The following is a 17517-nucleotide window of genomic DNA, read 5'->3' as shown; positions in this document are numbered from 1 at the left end:
CTGTTCAATAATTAAGATGCTTGAGGGTTCTATTAACATATACGCCCTCTATCATCACATCCAATTAATTAAAGTTCAAGTTCCTTAATATGTGTTTATTGTGAAGAAGTGAAACTTCAGTAAAACATTTACAAATCTTAAAATATGGAACAATGGAGTGTGAGATACAAGCTATCCTATTCAAATTTCTCTATCCCATATACACTTCTCAGCTTCAGAAAGGTTATTTTTTCCATGTTCTGGGATTATATTTCAATAAACTTTTTAAAATAACAATCCATCTTGCGGCCTGCTGTTTGTAATGCATAGTGTCTTCATTAGTAAGAACTTACCTTCTACCTTTGGAGGAGAAGCAAGGGCAATACTAGTAGTCCATGATGTTTTGGGAGTCTCGAGGACAATCTACACCAAAACCTTAAGAGACAGCATCATGGCTGGTGTCAGTCAAGCTTTTCATTAGATGGTCTTCAGATCCTGGTGATATCATTGCCAGCCCAGTTGAGAATTTTTTTTTATTTAAACTATATACACACAAGACTACACAAACAGGCATATTACAGATATTTGTATATGTTTAAATCCTTATGGTTTTTCAGACATCTGAAGCAAAACCACAACACAGCATAAGCCACTTTATTGTTTCCAATAGGTCCAGACTCAACAACCATAAGGTCTGACCAACATGACTATATGAACATAAGCTGAAGAAGGACAATAGTAGACATGTGGGAGTTGATAGGGTAAACTCCAAGAGACTTCACACTTTCATAAGTAACTACATGAATGAAGCAGCTTATTAATGAAGAGAGTGAGAGAGAAGGCTCAGAGAAAGGAACACCAATGTCAGGTCGTCAGTTCTTTACTCATTCATACATTCATGCATACATACATACATACGTACATACATACATACATACTTACTTACATACATACATACATACATACTTACATACATACTTACATACATACATACAATCTGAGCAGGTTGTATTCATGAATACAGATATGTATACATGTACATGTGCAACCTTTAATGAAAACAATCCTATAGACTTTGGAATAGATCATGGAGATACGCGAGAGAGACTGCAGTGGAAAGGGAACTGGGAAATGATGTAATTACATTTTAATCTCAAAACAAAAAAACATGATAATAATCAACAGATTAAACTTAAACATGTTCTTTTCTTAAATAGGTAATGTATTATGTTTTCTGCCCAACATTTTAACTTTTCTTAATAAGGTATGTTCTAGGAGTATCCAATATGACTAGAGGGTTCCTTAGTTTAATATATGAACTATTCTACTAAGTGACTATAGTGTAGAATACCTTGAATAGATTTCTATGGAATCCAGGTGAAAAAATCTATAATAAAGTGCATAGTTACCCTCTGGGAGGTCTGCTTTCTATCTCAAGTACATGCACACACAAGACAGTTACATGTACATGCATACTCACATGAATGCACACACACACAGAGTTTGTGAAAGATAGGTGTTTTGATGTTGTTGGCATAACTACTGCTATAAACAATGACATACTAACATTGTTTTTCATGTCTGTGAGGAAAAATGATGATATAAAGAAGGAAATGAATAGAATAAAAATAAAATTCTCTCTGAATTCCACAGCATCCAGCACATACATTCATTGATTTCTTTTTCAGCATTTTATATTGCCAAAAGCTAGGCTTCAAAGTGCTGCTCTCTTCTCAACTTCAAAATAAAATGTGCCGTCCAACTGTGGAAGTCAGCTAATCAAATGCAGAAAAAAATATTTCCCCGTGTTCAACTGTAAGAGAGGAGAAGTAGTTACTCATGTATCTTACTTTAGCTCATATATTAAAATGTATATGTTATATTTGTATAACTTGTACTAATGTTACACTAATAGCTACATAGTAGGATAAAGGTGTTATGATAGGAAATTCAATTTTACTGGGTTATTTTTTTGGTTTTGTCCCTTTTAGGAAATGATGCTGAATCAGAACCTTATAAAGACAAATACATTAATATTTTATTTCTGCTTTTAGAAATGATGAGAAATACCAATTTTACGTAATGCCTATCATTTTGACAGGATATGATTTAAATCTTTCACATAAAATTTTGTATAGAAAATTTGACAGTCTGAGTATATATCTCAGTAGAAAGTAACTGAGATCATCCCCCAAGGATATCTCTCTGTCTCTTTCTCTCTCTGTTTCTGTCTCTGTTTCTCTCTCTCTCTCTCTCTCTCTCTCTCTCTCTCTCTCCACACACACATACATACATGCACACACATGTACACACACACACACCAGATATATTTTTAAATACATATTTGATTTTTCTTAACTACTATTTATAAAAGCATATGTGTCAGCAACATCTTGAGGTTTAATCTTCACTCTATAATAAATTGGTGTAACTTTGCTCAACATCTTATCATTTCTTTTCTTTTTTTTCTCCTTTGTCAAAGATCAGGTGACCATAGGTGTGTGGGTTCATTTCTATTCCTTTGATCTATCTGCCTGTCCCTGTATCAATACCATGAGGTTTTTATCATTATTGCTCTGTAACACAGCTTGAGGTCAGGGATGGTGATTCCCCAGAAATATTTTTTTTTATTATTAAGAATAGTTTCTCTATCTAGGTTTTTTTTGTTATTCCAAATGAATTTGTAAATTGTTCTTTCTAACTCTATGAAAAATTGAGTTGGAGTTTAATTGCATTGACTTCGTAGATTGTTTTTGGCAAGATGGTCATTTTTACTGTATTAATCCTGCCAATCTATGCGCCCAGGAGATCTCTCCATCTTCTGAGGTCTTCTCCCATTTCTTTCTTCAGAGACTTGAAGTTCTTGTCATACAGATCTTTTTCACTTGCTTGTTTAGAATCACACCGAGGTATTTAATATTATTTGTGACTGACTATTGTGAAGGATGTCGTTTACCTAATTTCTATCTCAGCCTGTTTATCTTTCGAGTAGAGGAAGGGTACTGTTCTGTTTGAGTCAATTTTATATATAGCCACTTTGCTGAAGTTGTTTATTGGGTTAAGGAGTTCTCTGGTGGAATTTTTGGGGTCACTTAAGCATACTATCATATCATCTGCAAACAGTGATATTTTGACTTCTTCCTTTCCAATTTGTATCCCTTTGACCTCCTTCTATTTTTACGGATGACTAGCCATCTCAATCTCAACGAGTTAAATACATTTGTAAACCTATTTGGGTGGTTTTATGAATGCTGTGTTTTAATGTGGATACACAAAATTGGGAACTATTCTGAAAATTTTCTTTGGTTTTCCCAGATCCCATTCAAATGCCTGGGACATGTCTACATATAAGGCTTAAACACCAAATATTTTTAAATATCCACAATGATTTGCTTTCTCAGTATAGCCCTTTTCAGTGCACCCTCTTGCATTTTGTGTGTGTGGGTGTTTGTGTATGTATGTGTATTTTATTGTCTAAATAAGGTAAATATTTTTTTACAGATACAGAAAAACAACTGTTGCTATTGTAAATGCATAGCTTCAAAGTTCATTGAGACAGGTAATTGCTATTATATCTGCATATCGGAGAAAATGAACTGCCTACTTGTGAGTTACTTTTAATGCATAGATAGCTAAGACAATTTTAATGTTTACATTAGCATTTTAGTTTTTATTTTGTATCTGCTTATCGCTGCACTGCATGTTTCTCCATTTAGAGGGTGAATATTCACAAAATAGAAAAATCCTTTAATGATATTTTAAAAGAGGTGTGAGGACAATGGACGCATCAAAAAAATGCATCTCATAAGCAAAGCACAGGCAACAATTTATTTCTAAGTCATCACTGATTCAACATTTGGCTGTTGGGTTTGTGAGTATCACACATGTTATTGGACAGTTGGTGAATTCAGTAATGTCTTCAGATATATAAGCTTCATATAAATATATTTTCTACATCACTTTAATGAACGAGATCAGTCAGTGATAGAGTATAATTTTTTTTAAGTTTCCTAGTCTCAACTGGTTCTACTCATTAGTCTGTGATCATATAGTGAGTAGGTTATTAGAAAGAATGAATGGCTTTGCAGTAATGGTTCAGAATATATATTCCACTCTAGTAAGCTTGGATATAAACACTTTTATTCCACACCAGATGGTATAGACTCAGCCCCATGACAGTAATTATAGATGCATTTTGTACCATTATGGGTAAGCAAACAAGTATTAAACAGCTTCTACAATACATTTCTGGAAAAACAGAAGCATTTCCTTGCTAATGTGTCAGAGATTACACACTGAGCTTATTGCCACTAACAATAAAGTTTCGGATTGACAGGACTCTGCAATGAGACAATGCACATGAGAGTTAAATTATCAGTCAATCATGTTTAATGGTAGGAATGAGCAGTTCTGCCCTGAATCTGTTCTGAGTAACATGTTTCTGAAGACCTTTACTTTCACTGTATTCAGATGTTTGATAGTACCCCAGGTAACTGGGGATTTCAAATGAAATATCAATACCAAACCACATGAAAGGACATGCTGACAAAATTCAGTGGCATAATCTTATAAAACCCAAGGTTTCAGGAATACCCAACCATCCCATGAAAATAATTTACATCTGACGTTAAATTTCTAAAATATATTTTTCGCTGAAATAGAATTAAACTCCTTTCTTCTTCTTCCTCCAGCCCCTCAGGTGTACCCTTCCTCAAAGTACTCATTTCACTCCCATTCTCAAGTTGATAGCCATTTTAAAAAACTTTTATCCTTATCGCTACACAAATATGCATGAATACAAGTCTATTTTTGTTATGATGCATTTTTTGGTGGTATATACATTTTCAAGGCTGATCCCTCAGCATTAGACAACAAATTATGGGTCCCATTCTTGGCACGAAACTTCTTCTTTTCTTTGAGGATGTTTATAGCTCACACACAGCCTAGGTGTGCAACCCTGCTAGCTTTCCCTGTTCTATGACATGATGTACAGGGACATTGCCCTTGTTTTAGTTTTGTTTATGGAGCTATTTCTAGAAAAGACAGGTTCTTGGATGACTTCCTGGCATTTGGGTTCTTATAATCTTCTCTTCAAGTCCTCTGCAATGTTCTCTGAGCAACAGATGCCCATGCTGTGATGGACTTAAATCTATTAGGGCTAAGATACTCTGACCAATGAAGAGCTGACCTCTGCATTATTTTCCATTTTGATCTTCTTCAATGTTCCCACTTTTCTGTAGAAGGAGACATCCTTTATAAAGTTTGTTAGCTACAAATATTAAGTATTATATTAATACTAGTATAATTATCGATGTATTAGGATAAAATTTAAATTGTAGTGAAGAATTATGCTTGTCTATCAAAGAGGTGAGAGTAGATTATTTTCTAAATTTCATTACATCACTATCATGGGGAACTCTACTGGCTTTCCAGTATTAGAAATGATTTCCTTCCTGTTGAGTAGACTTTAAGTCCAATTGAAATACTAATGGCTGCCACTGGAATGTGAATGTCACCACCTGCACAGTTATGCATATCTTGTCATGCCGGTAAGCGGTAAGGGTTCACAAATATTGCTGCTTGATAAGACTGTTCACTTGCATTCCCCCACTTGCTGCTTATTTTCAGGACTCATAGACGCCAGACTTCAGATCTTGGCTTTGTGTTTTGACTCAGCACAAATTATGTAAGTCCCATGTTCTAGGTTCATGGTGCCTTCAGCAATAGGGGACCACTCTGAACCCCTAAGAGGCAATTAAAGGGTACATCGATAATCTATATTGTTTTGTGAGTCACTTGAAATACCCTGACCAATAATCCAAAACGAGGTTTCTCATACATAGTACTGGGATTTTGTTAGTCTGGTTCTTGCGGGGAACATTGCCAACTCAAGTCCTTTAGGTGTGTGTGTGCGTGTGTGTGTGTGTGTGTGTGTGTGTGTGTGTGTGTGTGTGTCCTTACACTTAAATGTCTATGGATAATTTTAGATAAATTTAAAATAATGGTGTTCAAAGAAGTTTATGAAACAACCTTGGTATTAATTTTCCCTCATAAGGAGGGACATTTAAATTATAAGTAAAGAGTGGTGTCTATTTTTGGAAATATACCTTTAAAAACCTATACATTTAATAGTGTTTAAAATTTTTATAGTATTGGGGGATGTTTATTAAGTAAGGTAAGTTGTGGATGCTTTTCTTTAAAACTAGTCTTGTGATAGTACAAGCTATACTAACACACATATATAATTAAATGTAAAAAGATTATAAATACTAATTCATATCTTTAGATATGAAGCCATACCAAGCACTAACACCTTTAGATGCAGTGGTTAAAACTTTGAGAGTTTTCTTAAACACATCTGCAGGCTTACTTCCCTGCCTTCCTTTTCATTCCTGATCACTCAGGTAGACTGCTTGAGTTAAGGCCTGGTTTAGGTTGCATGCAAGTAGATACCAAATTACAATACATACTTACGAGATACTCTCATTCATTTCATTAATTTTACTGAATGTCTTCTTCATATTCATGTTATTTCTTGAAACAACTAAAAGGAATAAACTGATATTTGAGAGTTTATGTCAAGGCCATTGTTGGAAGATGCTGCTAGTAATGTCATATTCTACCACTTCCAGATAGTTCCCCTGAGCTCTGGATAAAATGGAGGACTTAAATTCCTAGTGGACTTTCTCTTCTCTGCCCGACCTTGTCTGAGGAACCAAACTCCACGTCCTTTCCCCGAGGCATGTCACACAGTCCTAGACAAAATTAAGGGTACAACTTCTTTTCCTGTGTGTCTGGCAAGCACCTGGAATGCCTCACCATGCAAATGAGACATTCCCATCCCCTTAAGCCTTGACCAATGTACATTCACCCTCAAAAAACAAAACAAAACACAGAAACCTTCCCATTCTCTAAGGATTATATCGTCTCTGTCCATTTAAGTAAAGAGCCTGCCGACAACAACCTGTTGCAATGGTTTCTTGGGAGGTCTGGGTAGGCAGCACCTGACCAGTCTAGATGTGGATGCCTGGAGCCAACCATCAGACTGAGCTCAGGGACCCTGGTGCTGGAGCTGGAGGAAGGACTGGAGGAGCAGAGGGGACTGCAACCCCATAGGAAGAACAACATAGGCTGGCCTGACCACCCAGTTCTCCAAGATCTAGACCACCAACCAAGGAGTGTACCTGGAGGGATACATGGCTTCAGATACATTTGTTACAGAGAATGGCCTTGCTTGACAGCAGTGGGAGGGGAGCCCTAGGTTGCATGGAGGTTTGATGCCCTAGCATAGGGGAATGCTAGAGTAGTGGGACTAGAGAGTGGGAGGGTTGGGGGAGTACTCTCATACAGGCAAAGGGAAAAGGGAAAGGACAAAGCAGATGTGGACTTGTGGATTGGTGGAGGGGTAACCAGGAAGTGGGATATCATTTGAGAGGTAAAGGAATGGAATGATGAGAGAGAGAGAGAGAGAGAGAGAGAGAGAGAGAGAGAGAGTGAGAGAGAGAGAGCTGTTATGGTGATTATTATCTTAAAGATCTATAACACTGAAATCCCTGGAGCCTGGCAACCTCTAGGGAAGAAGCAGAATGAACACAGGTCATGTCTGATTACTATGATCCTTATTAAAGCAAGTCGGAAGTGTCGATTGATTATTTTGTTATTTTGTCTTCTCTGTCAAGGTTTTTATTAAGGAATTTGGTTTAAGCTCACTAGTAATGTAGTTAAATTGACAATTAAGAATGGCCATTACAATAGATCAGTTGACACTGTCAAATTTGCTAAGCAAGAGTGGTGATATATACCCTAGGATGCATTCTCCATCTAAGGATGGGGTTTTGATTGGGTTTATAGTGCCAAACATAGATTGGTTCTTTAGTCTGTAGTAGTCCTTAAATCCTACAATAAAGCAGTTAGTTATCTTCCTAATGACTGTTCCACTAAATTATGTGTTGGCGATCTTGTCTGGTGGGTTTGCACTGCAGTTTGTTAAAAGTAAAACTGTGTGAGACTACTGATGTATTTTACATCCAAATAGCCCATGCAATCACATTAAATTACTAAAGCTATTCCATAGGAAAAGAGCTTCCTGGCCAGTTTCAGTTTTTCTATACCTTGCTGTCAAGGTGTGTGGTGTCTTTAACAATACTCTCAATGACAGTCTGTTGAGCAAACAAGTGAGGTAGCAACAGATTTTATTATCTTGAGTTCTTCCTTTGTAGGTACCCGACACATGATTCTGTGATCAGAATTATCCTGACACGGTAACTATCTTGCCTCCAACACTGCTTTATACCTTTGATATGTTTGTATCCTAGCAATTTTTTATATCAATTTGTCATTATCTTTCAATTAGTTTACCCTACCCTAAGGTCACACCTTTCCTAATACTCTCTGCTTAAATATGTATAATATATGGTTATTCAGCTTTGGATGTATGTTGGCTAGTTTGTCTAAAATTATCCTATAGGAGGAAACCTCAAATCTAAAAGTTACCTCACCGTGAGGCATTTCATTCGAGCCTAGAGGGCATTTTCCTAATTGATAATTAATTTGAGAGAACCAAGTTCAACGTGAATGGTGCCACCCATAGAGGACTGGTAAGAATTTGTACAAAAGAGGATATTTAGCAAGCCACGAGGAGCAAGCCAGTAAGAAGCGTTCTTCCAGGGCCTCTGCTTTAGTTTCCTCAGATATATCAGAGCAGTTGCACGTATAAATACACAATGACTATGCCAACATACATTAAGTTCTGAATAAGCTCAATCCAGAAAAAATCCCCCATCTTAGAGGAGTGAGAGTAGACACAAAGTCTCTACCCTGGGTGAGGACCAATTGACATTTGGTTGCTGCTGGAAGAAAAAAAAATCAGTCTCTGCCAAAATGGTGTATTTCTACAATACTCCAGAATAGACCCCAAGGAAGGCCCTAGGGGAGGACTTATGCCTAGGAATTGTCAAGAAACCCAAACAATATTCAATATGGGGAAGAGAGGAAAAGGGAAGAACAGAGTGGGACACAGGAACAGAGAAAGGAGGGATGAAGTGCTAAAGATTGATCCTAATATTTTGTCTTACATAGAGCCCAGAATCACAAGGGAACCTGCATGTTCAAATGCTCAAGGAAGTCTGTCCCCACTTGACTCTGATTGGAAAATAAAGTTAGTAATGCCCAATGGCTGGGCAGGGTGAAAGAGGTGGGACATTCACTGAACAGAGGAAGAGATGGACATGACTCAGAAGCAGAGGAATTAGACCTAAGAGCTGCAGTTAAGAAAGCAACCAGGCATTAAAAACCCAGGAAAGTGGCCCTAGTGGACACTCCCCTGATTGGGTTTGAATAGCATGAAATGTTGATTTAGCAAGTTGATGCAGGAAAGTTGGAGGGGAGAATGTATGCTAGCTGAGGGGAGGATTAGACATGCTAGTCTCTCTCTCTCTCTCTCTCTCTCTCTCTCTCTCTCTCTCTCTCTCTCTCTGTGTGTGTGTGTGTGTGTGTGTGTGTGTGTGTGTGTGTGTGTGTGTGTGTGCATGTGTCTGTGCATCCATCCATCTGTCCGTGTCTGTGTCGGGTCCAGTCCGGGTCCGGTCCGGGTCCGGTCCAGGTTCTTGTCCATGTCTGTGTCTGTGTCTTTTTTTTTTTTTTTTTTTTTGGAGCTGGGGACCGAACCCAGGGCCTTGAGCTTCCTAGGCAAGCGCTCTACGACTGAGCTAAATCCCCAACCCCCTGTGTCTGTGTCTTATATGTGAATCCAGGAATCTCTTGGAAGTATAAAACATGCATGACCTGTAGGGAGCCAAACCTTCACTAATTTAGTACTACACGTAAGATGGAGAAAGAATGAAGTTAGGAAGGTGGAAGGGGCAAAACTCTGGAATGATTTATGTGGGGTGAAGAATATTATCACATTGTATTGTATGAGATTCAAAAATAGCACATTGTTTTTTAAAGAAAATGAAAAAGTTAACACATTACAACTATTATCCAATGTGGCTATGGTTCATGACTTTTGCAAATTACTCGTTGTTCCTAGTAAATGAATTATATGTCAGTTATACATAGCAAAAAATATCACATACTCTTGTGTTAATGAACAGAATCTACATGTGCAGGGCTTTCGTACATAGAAGACTTGGTGCACAATAAATTCCTCCCAATCTGTGTCTACTTCATAAATCACCTGAAAGGTCACAACATATCATCACTATGATTGATTATCCTCTTCACTAATGATGTTATTAGGTCAACCATATTATTAAAGAAGTATTTTGTGGGTGTGATGCTTTGCATATGCTTGGTCCAGAGAGTGGCACTATTTGGAGGTGTGGCCTTGTTGGGGTAGGCATGCCACTGTGGGTGTGGGACATAAGTTTCTCATACCTGGCTGTGAGTAAATCTGCTAGTAGCCTTCAGATGAAAATGTAGAAATCTCGGTTCCTCCTGTACCATGCCTGCCTGGATGCTATCATGTTCCCTCCTTGATGATACTGGACTGAATATATGAACTTGTAAGCCAGCCCCAATTATATATTGTCCTTATAAGAGTTTCCTTGGTCATGGTGTCTGTTCACAGCAGTAAAATCTTAACTAAGACAGAAGTTGGTACCAGTTGGATTCAGAAGTGTGGTATTTCTATGATGGGCCTTGAAAAGCTCTCAGGGAGAACTTTCCCTCGGGATGGAGACCCTCTAACTCTAAAGACCAGACTGAGACACCACAGGATGTAATCAGCAAGAGGATTTGGTTTATTGTTGGGATACACAGGCACAGGCACCTGTGGGCGCTTCAGTCACTCGGGGGACTGGCGCGCCCCACAGAACCAAGGATGGGCTTTTATAGGATTTTGGGGAGCAGAAGCAAGCATACAGAAGCAGATGCATGGTTACAGGGATATAATTGGTGGATTCTAATATGGCAAGGGTTTAGCCCGGGGGCAAGTTTCCTAGCTACCTTCCTGAAACATAAGGACTGACTCGGCCCCCCAAGGGTTCAGCCCGGGGGCAAGTTTCTTAGCTACCTTCGTGAAACATAACGGCTGACTCGGCCCCCCAAGAGTTTAGCCCGGGGGCAAGTTTCTTAGCTACCTTCTTGGAACATAACGGCTGACTCGGCCCCCCACCAGGGTGTGGGACCTCTCCCGGGGCTTTTCTTATTGTCAGGTGCTCAACGGCAGTCCTCCTGTTGCCAGGCCTTCAACCAAACACATCTTGTTTGGCAGCCGCTGTGTACTCAGTGTTCTAACCTTTCTCTGAACCAGTCATCTTAAGTACAGCCTTGCAAAATGGCGTTACTGCTGCTAAGCTGGGGTCTTTCATTCCCCCATTTTTTTTTTGTTAACTTTGAGTGAAATCTTTCACTCGACTTGGTCAAGAAATTTCTGTCTGGTGGGGGCTTATTCCCCCACTGACTCTAGGCCACAAAAGGGCTAGGAGGATCCACGTAGGAGTTTTAATTTTAAGGGGTTTGGAGTGCGCTGAACTCTCCATGTCTGGGGTGTAGTGTTGTGATTAGTCAATTCTTCAGACCGGACTGCCTTGACGTGTGGTGTGTGGATCTAAGCCGAGACTCCGTCTACCTTTAGGGCGGTCGGGGTAGTCAGGAGGACGGTGTAGGGTCCTTTTCACCGTGGCTCGAGATTCTTGGTCTGGTGTCTGTGTACCCACACGGTGTCTCCAATCTGGAACGGGTGTGGCACCACCGGATGTTCAAGCTTGTCCTGGTAAGCAGCGGCCAAAGGTCTCTAGACGTCTCTCTGCACAATCTGTAGGGCCTGTAAATGGGCCCTCAGAGAAGGGCTGTCAGCAAAATCAGCAATGTTTGAATCAAAGAAATGGACAAATGGGGGTCGTGTTCTATACATTATTTTAAAAGGAGTTAGACCATGGGGGCCCGGGGTATTCCGGGCCCTATATAGAACTAGGGGAAGGAGGGCCACCCAATCCTTTGAGCCAGTTGTAAGCGTAAGTTTGGATAAAGTCTCCTTAATTGTTCTATTCATGTGTTCTACCTGACCTGAACTCTGGGGTCTATAGGCACAATGTAATTTCTAATCAATCCCCAGCAATTTGGCCACCAACTGACTTACTTGGGAGACGAAAGCGGGCCCGTTGTCCGACCCCAACGCTTGAGGCATGCCATACCTGGGAAAGATTTCCTCGAGGAGCTTCTTAGTGACCATTTTTGTAGTCTCGTGTTTTGTGGGGAAGGCTTTGACCCATCTTGAGAAGGTGTCTACAAACACTAGGAGATACTTGTATCCATATATACCTGGTTTAATTTCAGTAAAATCAATTTCCCAATGGATGTCGGGACGGTGTCCCCTAGGACGAACTCCTTGTCCAATCATGGTCCTTTCCGGGTTAACCTGAGCGCACGCTTTGTAACTCTCAGTCACCTTTTGTATCGCTTTGTCCCAATTAAAAAAAAACACAGATTTATCTCTTCCCAATCTAGTAAGGTTTTTATCTTCTTATGTAAAAAGGAGATCAATTCAAAAGTCCTTTGTAGACCCACTGTTTTAGTTGAGGGTGGTAGATGGCCCCCATTTTTTTAGGAGCTCTATGTCCTCATGGGCATAAACCCAACTAGTTTGTCCCACTGGTGGGGGCGTGGGTTGGTCTGGGCTATTTAAGGGCAAGATTTATTTGCTCATGGCCGCTTCTCGAGCCGTGGCATCGGCCAGCCGGTTTCTTTGTGCCTCTGGGTTGTGCCCTTTCTGGTGTCCTGGACAATGTATAATACTCAGTCTTTTGGGCAAGAATAGGGCTTTTAAGAGGGCCAGAATTTTAGCCATATCTTTACCCTCAGATGTGAGCAGCCCCCGCCTCCGGTAGATCTCCCCGTGGATGTGTGCCGTGGCAAAGGCATAACGGCTGTCTGTATATATATTTAGCCTATTACCTTTTGTCATCTTGAACGCCTGAGTCAAGGCGATGAGTTCAGCCCGTTGTGCGGAGGTACCAGCAGGCAGGGCTTTCGCCCAAATCACTTTGTCCTCCGTAGTGACCGCAGCTCCAGCCTTTCGCTCTCCCTCTGCCAAGAAGCTGTTGTCATCCGTGTAGGCAGTCATGCTGTTTTGTCTCCTCTGGTAGAGGAAGCAAGGTGGCAGGATTGAGGGCGACTACGGGCCCAAACTGAACCCGTTCTGCATCCAGTAACAAGGCTTGGTAGTGGGTCATGTGGGAATTAGAGAGCCAGCGGTCTGGGGGCTGTTTTACCAAGGCCTCCACTGCGTGGGGTGTTAGGATGGTGAGTGGCTGTCCCAAAGTCAATTTTCCAGCATCCTTGATCAGGACAACAATAGCAGCCACCATCCTTAGGCACGGTGGCCAGCCGGAGGCCACAGGGTCCAATTTCTTAGACAGGTAGGCCACAGGGCGTTTCCAGGGTCCCAACCTTTGTGTTAGGACCCCTTTAGCATACCCCTGTTTCTCATCGATGAACAGTTACTGAGCAAATTGTAAGGGTTTGGAACAGTCGGATGAATATCTTCTATCCTCTTGTTGACCTTTCTCAAGTCTTGTACTGGCCTATAATCTCCAGTGCCGGGTTTCTTAACAGGCAGAAGAGGCGTATTCTAAGGCGACCGGCAGGGGATTAGGATGCCTTGATCTAGAAGCCTCGTAATGTGAGGCCTTATACCTTGATAAGCTTCATGTGACAGGGGGTATTGTTTTATGGAGACTGGAGTTGTAATTAAGGGGGGCTGTTGGAGCGCCAACCCCATCCCACCAGTCTCTGCCCAAGCCAGTGTCTTGTCCCGGTTTATAGGGTTTATATTCATAGAACTTGAAGGGGAGTTCCGTGGGGGCCAGTTATTCGGGCCCCTCTTTCCTCAAAATGAATTTGTGCTTTTAGTTTGGTGAGCAGGTCACGGCCCAGCAGAGGGTACGGGCAGTCTGGAACATGTAAGAAGGAATGGGTCACCTTACCGGTAGCCAGCTGAACCTGGCGGTCCGTAGTCCATCGGTATTGTTTCTCACCAGTAGCTCTTTGTACCCAGGCCGTCCGGTCGCTGAGTTGTCCTGAAGCTTGGGTCAGGACTGAATGTTGGGCTCCTGTGTCTACCAGGAAAGTAACCGGCTGCCCCCCAACTTTAAGCGTTACCCTGGGCTCGGGGGGGGGCTCCTGGCCCTGACCTCCCTAATCTTTATCTAGAGCCAAGAGGGAGGTTCGTGGTCGAGGCTTTCGGGGTCCGCCAGGCTTCTTGGGGCACTCTCTGGCCCAGTGCCCTTTCTCTTTGTAATAGGCACATTGATCTTTATCCAGCTTCAGCCCCTTTCGACCTCCCCCCTATCTCTCTTCCTTTCTTGGCCCTGAACTACGGCGGCCAAGATTCGACTCAATTCTCTCTCTTATTAAAAATCTTTTCAGCTTCTTTAAGTAAATCCTGTAATGTATAGCCCTGTAAATTTTCTAACCTCTGTAACTTAGTCCTGATATCTGGAGCAGCCTGCCAGATGAAGGACATAGAGACACTCGTCATTTGTCCTGGGTCATCTGGGTCATAGGGAGTGTACATACGGTAGGCCTCCTTAAGTCTCTCTAGAAAGGCGGAGGGAGTTTCCCCTGCTTCCTGTAATACCTGTTTTACCTGAGCCAAATTAGTAGGGCGTCGTATAGCCCCTCGGAGACCCGCTAGAAGCAACTGGCGATAAAGGCGTAGGTGTCCCTTACCTTCAGCTGTATTAAAATCCCAGTTTGGTCCTCAGGCAGCTGGGTGGGACGCCCATCATCTCCCAGAACATGCTTTTTGGCCTCTAGGAACACTCTTTGTTTTTTTTTTTTTCTGAGGTTAAGAGGGCCTGTAAGAGCTGTTGGCAGTCATCCCAAGTAGGCTGGTGGGTAAGTAAAACAGATTCTATTAGGTCGGTGAGTGCCACCGGATCTTTGGAGAAAGAAGGGTTGTGTTGTTTCCAATTGTAAATGTCAGCTGCTGAAAACGGCCAGTATTGGGTCTGGCCACCGGTTCCCTGTCTAAGTGGGAAAGCCTGGGAGGTTGAATCTGGCATCACCTCGCGCTTATTGCGCAATCTCCCTGCGACAGGGGAGAAACCCTTATCAAACTGTGGCCCGGCAACTGATCTGGCCGGCGGCTCTGCCTCTTCCGTTTTAGCCGGGCCTGTCAGAGAGAAGATCTATGAGAGGGGAGTTTGGGTCTGCCGGGAGGACAGGTTTCTTAGAAGGCTCTGATTTCACAAAGGTAGAGAGAGGAAGACGTGGCCGGCAGACCGGGCGGGGCCGAGGGGACAGGCTGGGGGTTGAGGGGAGGCCAATTCGGGTCCACGAAGGGTTCCGCCCAGGAGGGGGGGTTTAAGGCGAGACTCTCTCAAGTGATAATATAAGGAACCTGGTCAGGATGTCCGTGGACGACCCGATCTTTAACCTGTAAAATAATGATCTTATTAAATGTGCCATTCACTGGCCATCCCGCTCCGAGTCTGTCATTTTCCTTTTTTTTTTTTTTTTTTTTTTTTTTTTAACCTCGACGGACTGGTTGTGTGCCCGGTCGTGGACGTCTTCCCAATGATCAAGAGTGAGACTTAGGGGCATTGTTAGGGACTGTCCCATGTTAGTTCTAAGGAAGATTAGAACACAGAGAAAACAAACAACACCAACAGTCAAACAAACAACAGACAGGCGTGCTGCACGGCTTTGGTACCAAACTGAAAGCAAAAAGTCAGATGGAGGTGGCAAAGGTCCGGGGCCCTCTGAAAGCCAAAAATACAGACAGAGGTGCCGTTAGTCCGGATCTTTCTCCTCTCCCAGATTGGGCCCTGAAAAGTCGGGCCCCTAACACCCTTGGAACGTCTTCTAGGGCTGCGGGGCGAGAAGTCCGAGCTCGTCAGCTCCTTCTTCGTCCCGCCCAAATTCCAAACAACCTGGCTGAGCGCTCACAGAACAGACCTGGCTGAGCGCTCACAGAACCTGGCTGAGCACTCACAGAACAGACCTGGCTGAGCGCTCACAGAACAGACCTGGCTGAGCGCTCACAGAACAGACTTGGCTGAGCGCTCACAGAACAGACAGAATAAGGCAGAACGAGACAAAATCAGACAGACAGACAGACGCCGGCCGGCTTACCTCCCAGTGGGTGGTCGGTGGTCCCTGGGTGGAGGATCTCCTTTCCCGGCCAACGCACCAAATGAAAAGCTCTCAGGGAGAACTTTCCCTCGGGATGGAGACCCTCCAACTCCAAAGACCAGACTGAGACACCACAGGATGCAATCAGCAAGAGGATTTGGTTTATTGTCGGGATACACAGGCACAGGCACCTGCGGGCGCTTCAGTCACTCGGGGGACTGGCGCGCCCCACAGAACCAAGGATGGGCTTTTATAGGATTTTGGGGAGCAGAAGCAAGCATACAGAAGCAGATGCATGGTTACAGGGATATAATTGGTGGATTCTAATATGGCAAGGGTTTAGCCCGGGGGCAAGTTTCCTAGCTACCTTCCTGAAACATAAGGACTGACTCGGCCCCCCAAGGGTTCAGCCCGGGGGCAAGTTTCTTAGCTACCTTCGTGAAACATAACGGCTGACTCGGCCCCCCAAGAGTTTAGCCCGGGGGCAAGTTTCTTAGCTACCTTCTTGGAACATAACGGCTGACTCGGCCCCCCACCAGGGTGTGGGACCTCTCCCGGGGCTTTTCTTATTGTCAGGTGCTCAACGGCAGTCCTCCTGTTGCCAGGCCTTCAACCAAACACATCTTGTTTGGCAGCCGCTGTGTACTCAGTGTTCTAACCTTTCTCTGAACCAGTCATCTTAAGTACAGCCTTGCAAAATGGCGTTACTGCTGCTAAGCTGGGGTCTTTCAGGCCTGACCATGATTTTATTTGAAAGAACGTGGATTTTGGAAAACCATGGAATGTTTCAAGTGGGGCTTAATGGCCAACTTAGTAGGAATATGGAAGACAGTAGTTCTGAGGCTCATTTGAACTGTGTAAGCCTGCTGGCCCAAGAGGTTTCAGTAGAGAAGAATTTTAGTATGTGGCCAAGAGACTGTGTTTGTGATGTTTTGGTGAAGAATGTGGTTGCTTTCTGCCATTGCCCAAAGAATCTGCCTGAAGCTAGGGTGAAGAGACTCACATTAATTACACTGACAAAGGAAGTCTCAAAAAAGTCGAATAGAGACTATGTTCTCTGCTTAAGTCTATTAAAGAGCATTTTGAACAAGTGTAGCAAGCTGAGAAAGAAAAAATATAAAATACATAGTTTGAGTATTAAAGGGACACAGGAAGTGAAATGGAGCTGATTCCTTCAAGGATACTAAATTGAATTAAGGGAGTAGTGATCTTGGGGCAAGATCCTACCCAGGTAAATTTAGGTCCAGGCATGGTAGTATATGAGCCTTTAATCCCAGGAGGCAAAGACAAGCAGCTCTCCAAGTTCAAGGCTAGCCTAGAAAGGAGCAAGTTCTCTGTGAAGAAACACTTAAATCCAGGCTTTGTGGACCACACCTTTAATCCCATTCCTTAGGGGACAGGCATGCAGATCTCTGTGATTAAAGTCAGTCAAAGGAGCAAGTTCCACGACAGCCAAGC

General features: G+C 42.5%; 1 protein-coding gene and 1 long non-coding RNA gene across 2 annotated transcripts; both read right to left on the bottom strand.

Annotated features, from left to right (window-relative positions):
- Positions 1 to 10698: 10698 nt before the first annotated feature.
- LOC148001134 (uncharacterized) lies at positions 10699 to 14230 on the bottom strand. The gene is made up of 2 exons (XM_087586875.1): positions 12877 to 14230; positions 10699 to 12243 (listed from the first exon to the last, which is right to left on the bottom strand). The coding sequence occupies exons 1-2, from the start codon at positions 13043 to 13045 to the stop codon at positions 12023 to 12025; spliced, it is 390 nt and encodes a 129-aa protein (XP_087443001.1). The 5' UTR covers positions 13046 to 14230; the 3' UTR covers positions 10699 to 12022.
- On the bottom strand, positions 10699 to 14758 carry LOC148001133 (uncharacterized). The gene is made up of 2 exons (XR_015638520.1): positions 14653 to 14758; positions 10699 to 11771 (listed from the first exon to the last, which is right to left on the bottom strand). It is a non-coding gene; the product is annotated as an uncharacterized LOC148001133 (long non-coding RNA).
- Between the last annotated feature and the right edge of the window lie 2759 nt (positions 14759 to 17517).

Source organism: Rattus norvegicus, chromosome 15 (assembly GCF_021556685.1).
Source record: "Rattus norvegicus strain SHRSP/BbbUtx chromosome 15, alternate assembly SHRSP_T2T, whole genome shotgun sequence".
Taxonomy (NCBI): Eukaryota; Metazoa; Chordata; class Mammalia; order Rodentia; family Muridae; genus Rattus; species Rattus norvegicus.
Note: the sequence above shows the minus strand (reverse complement) of the source record. Positions and strands in the feature narration are given on the sequence as shown.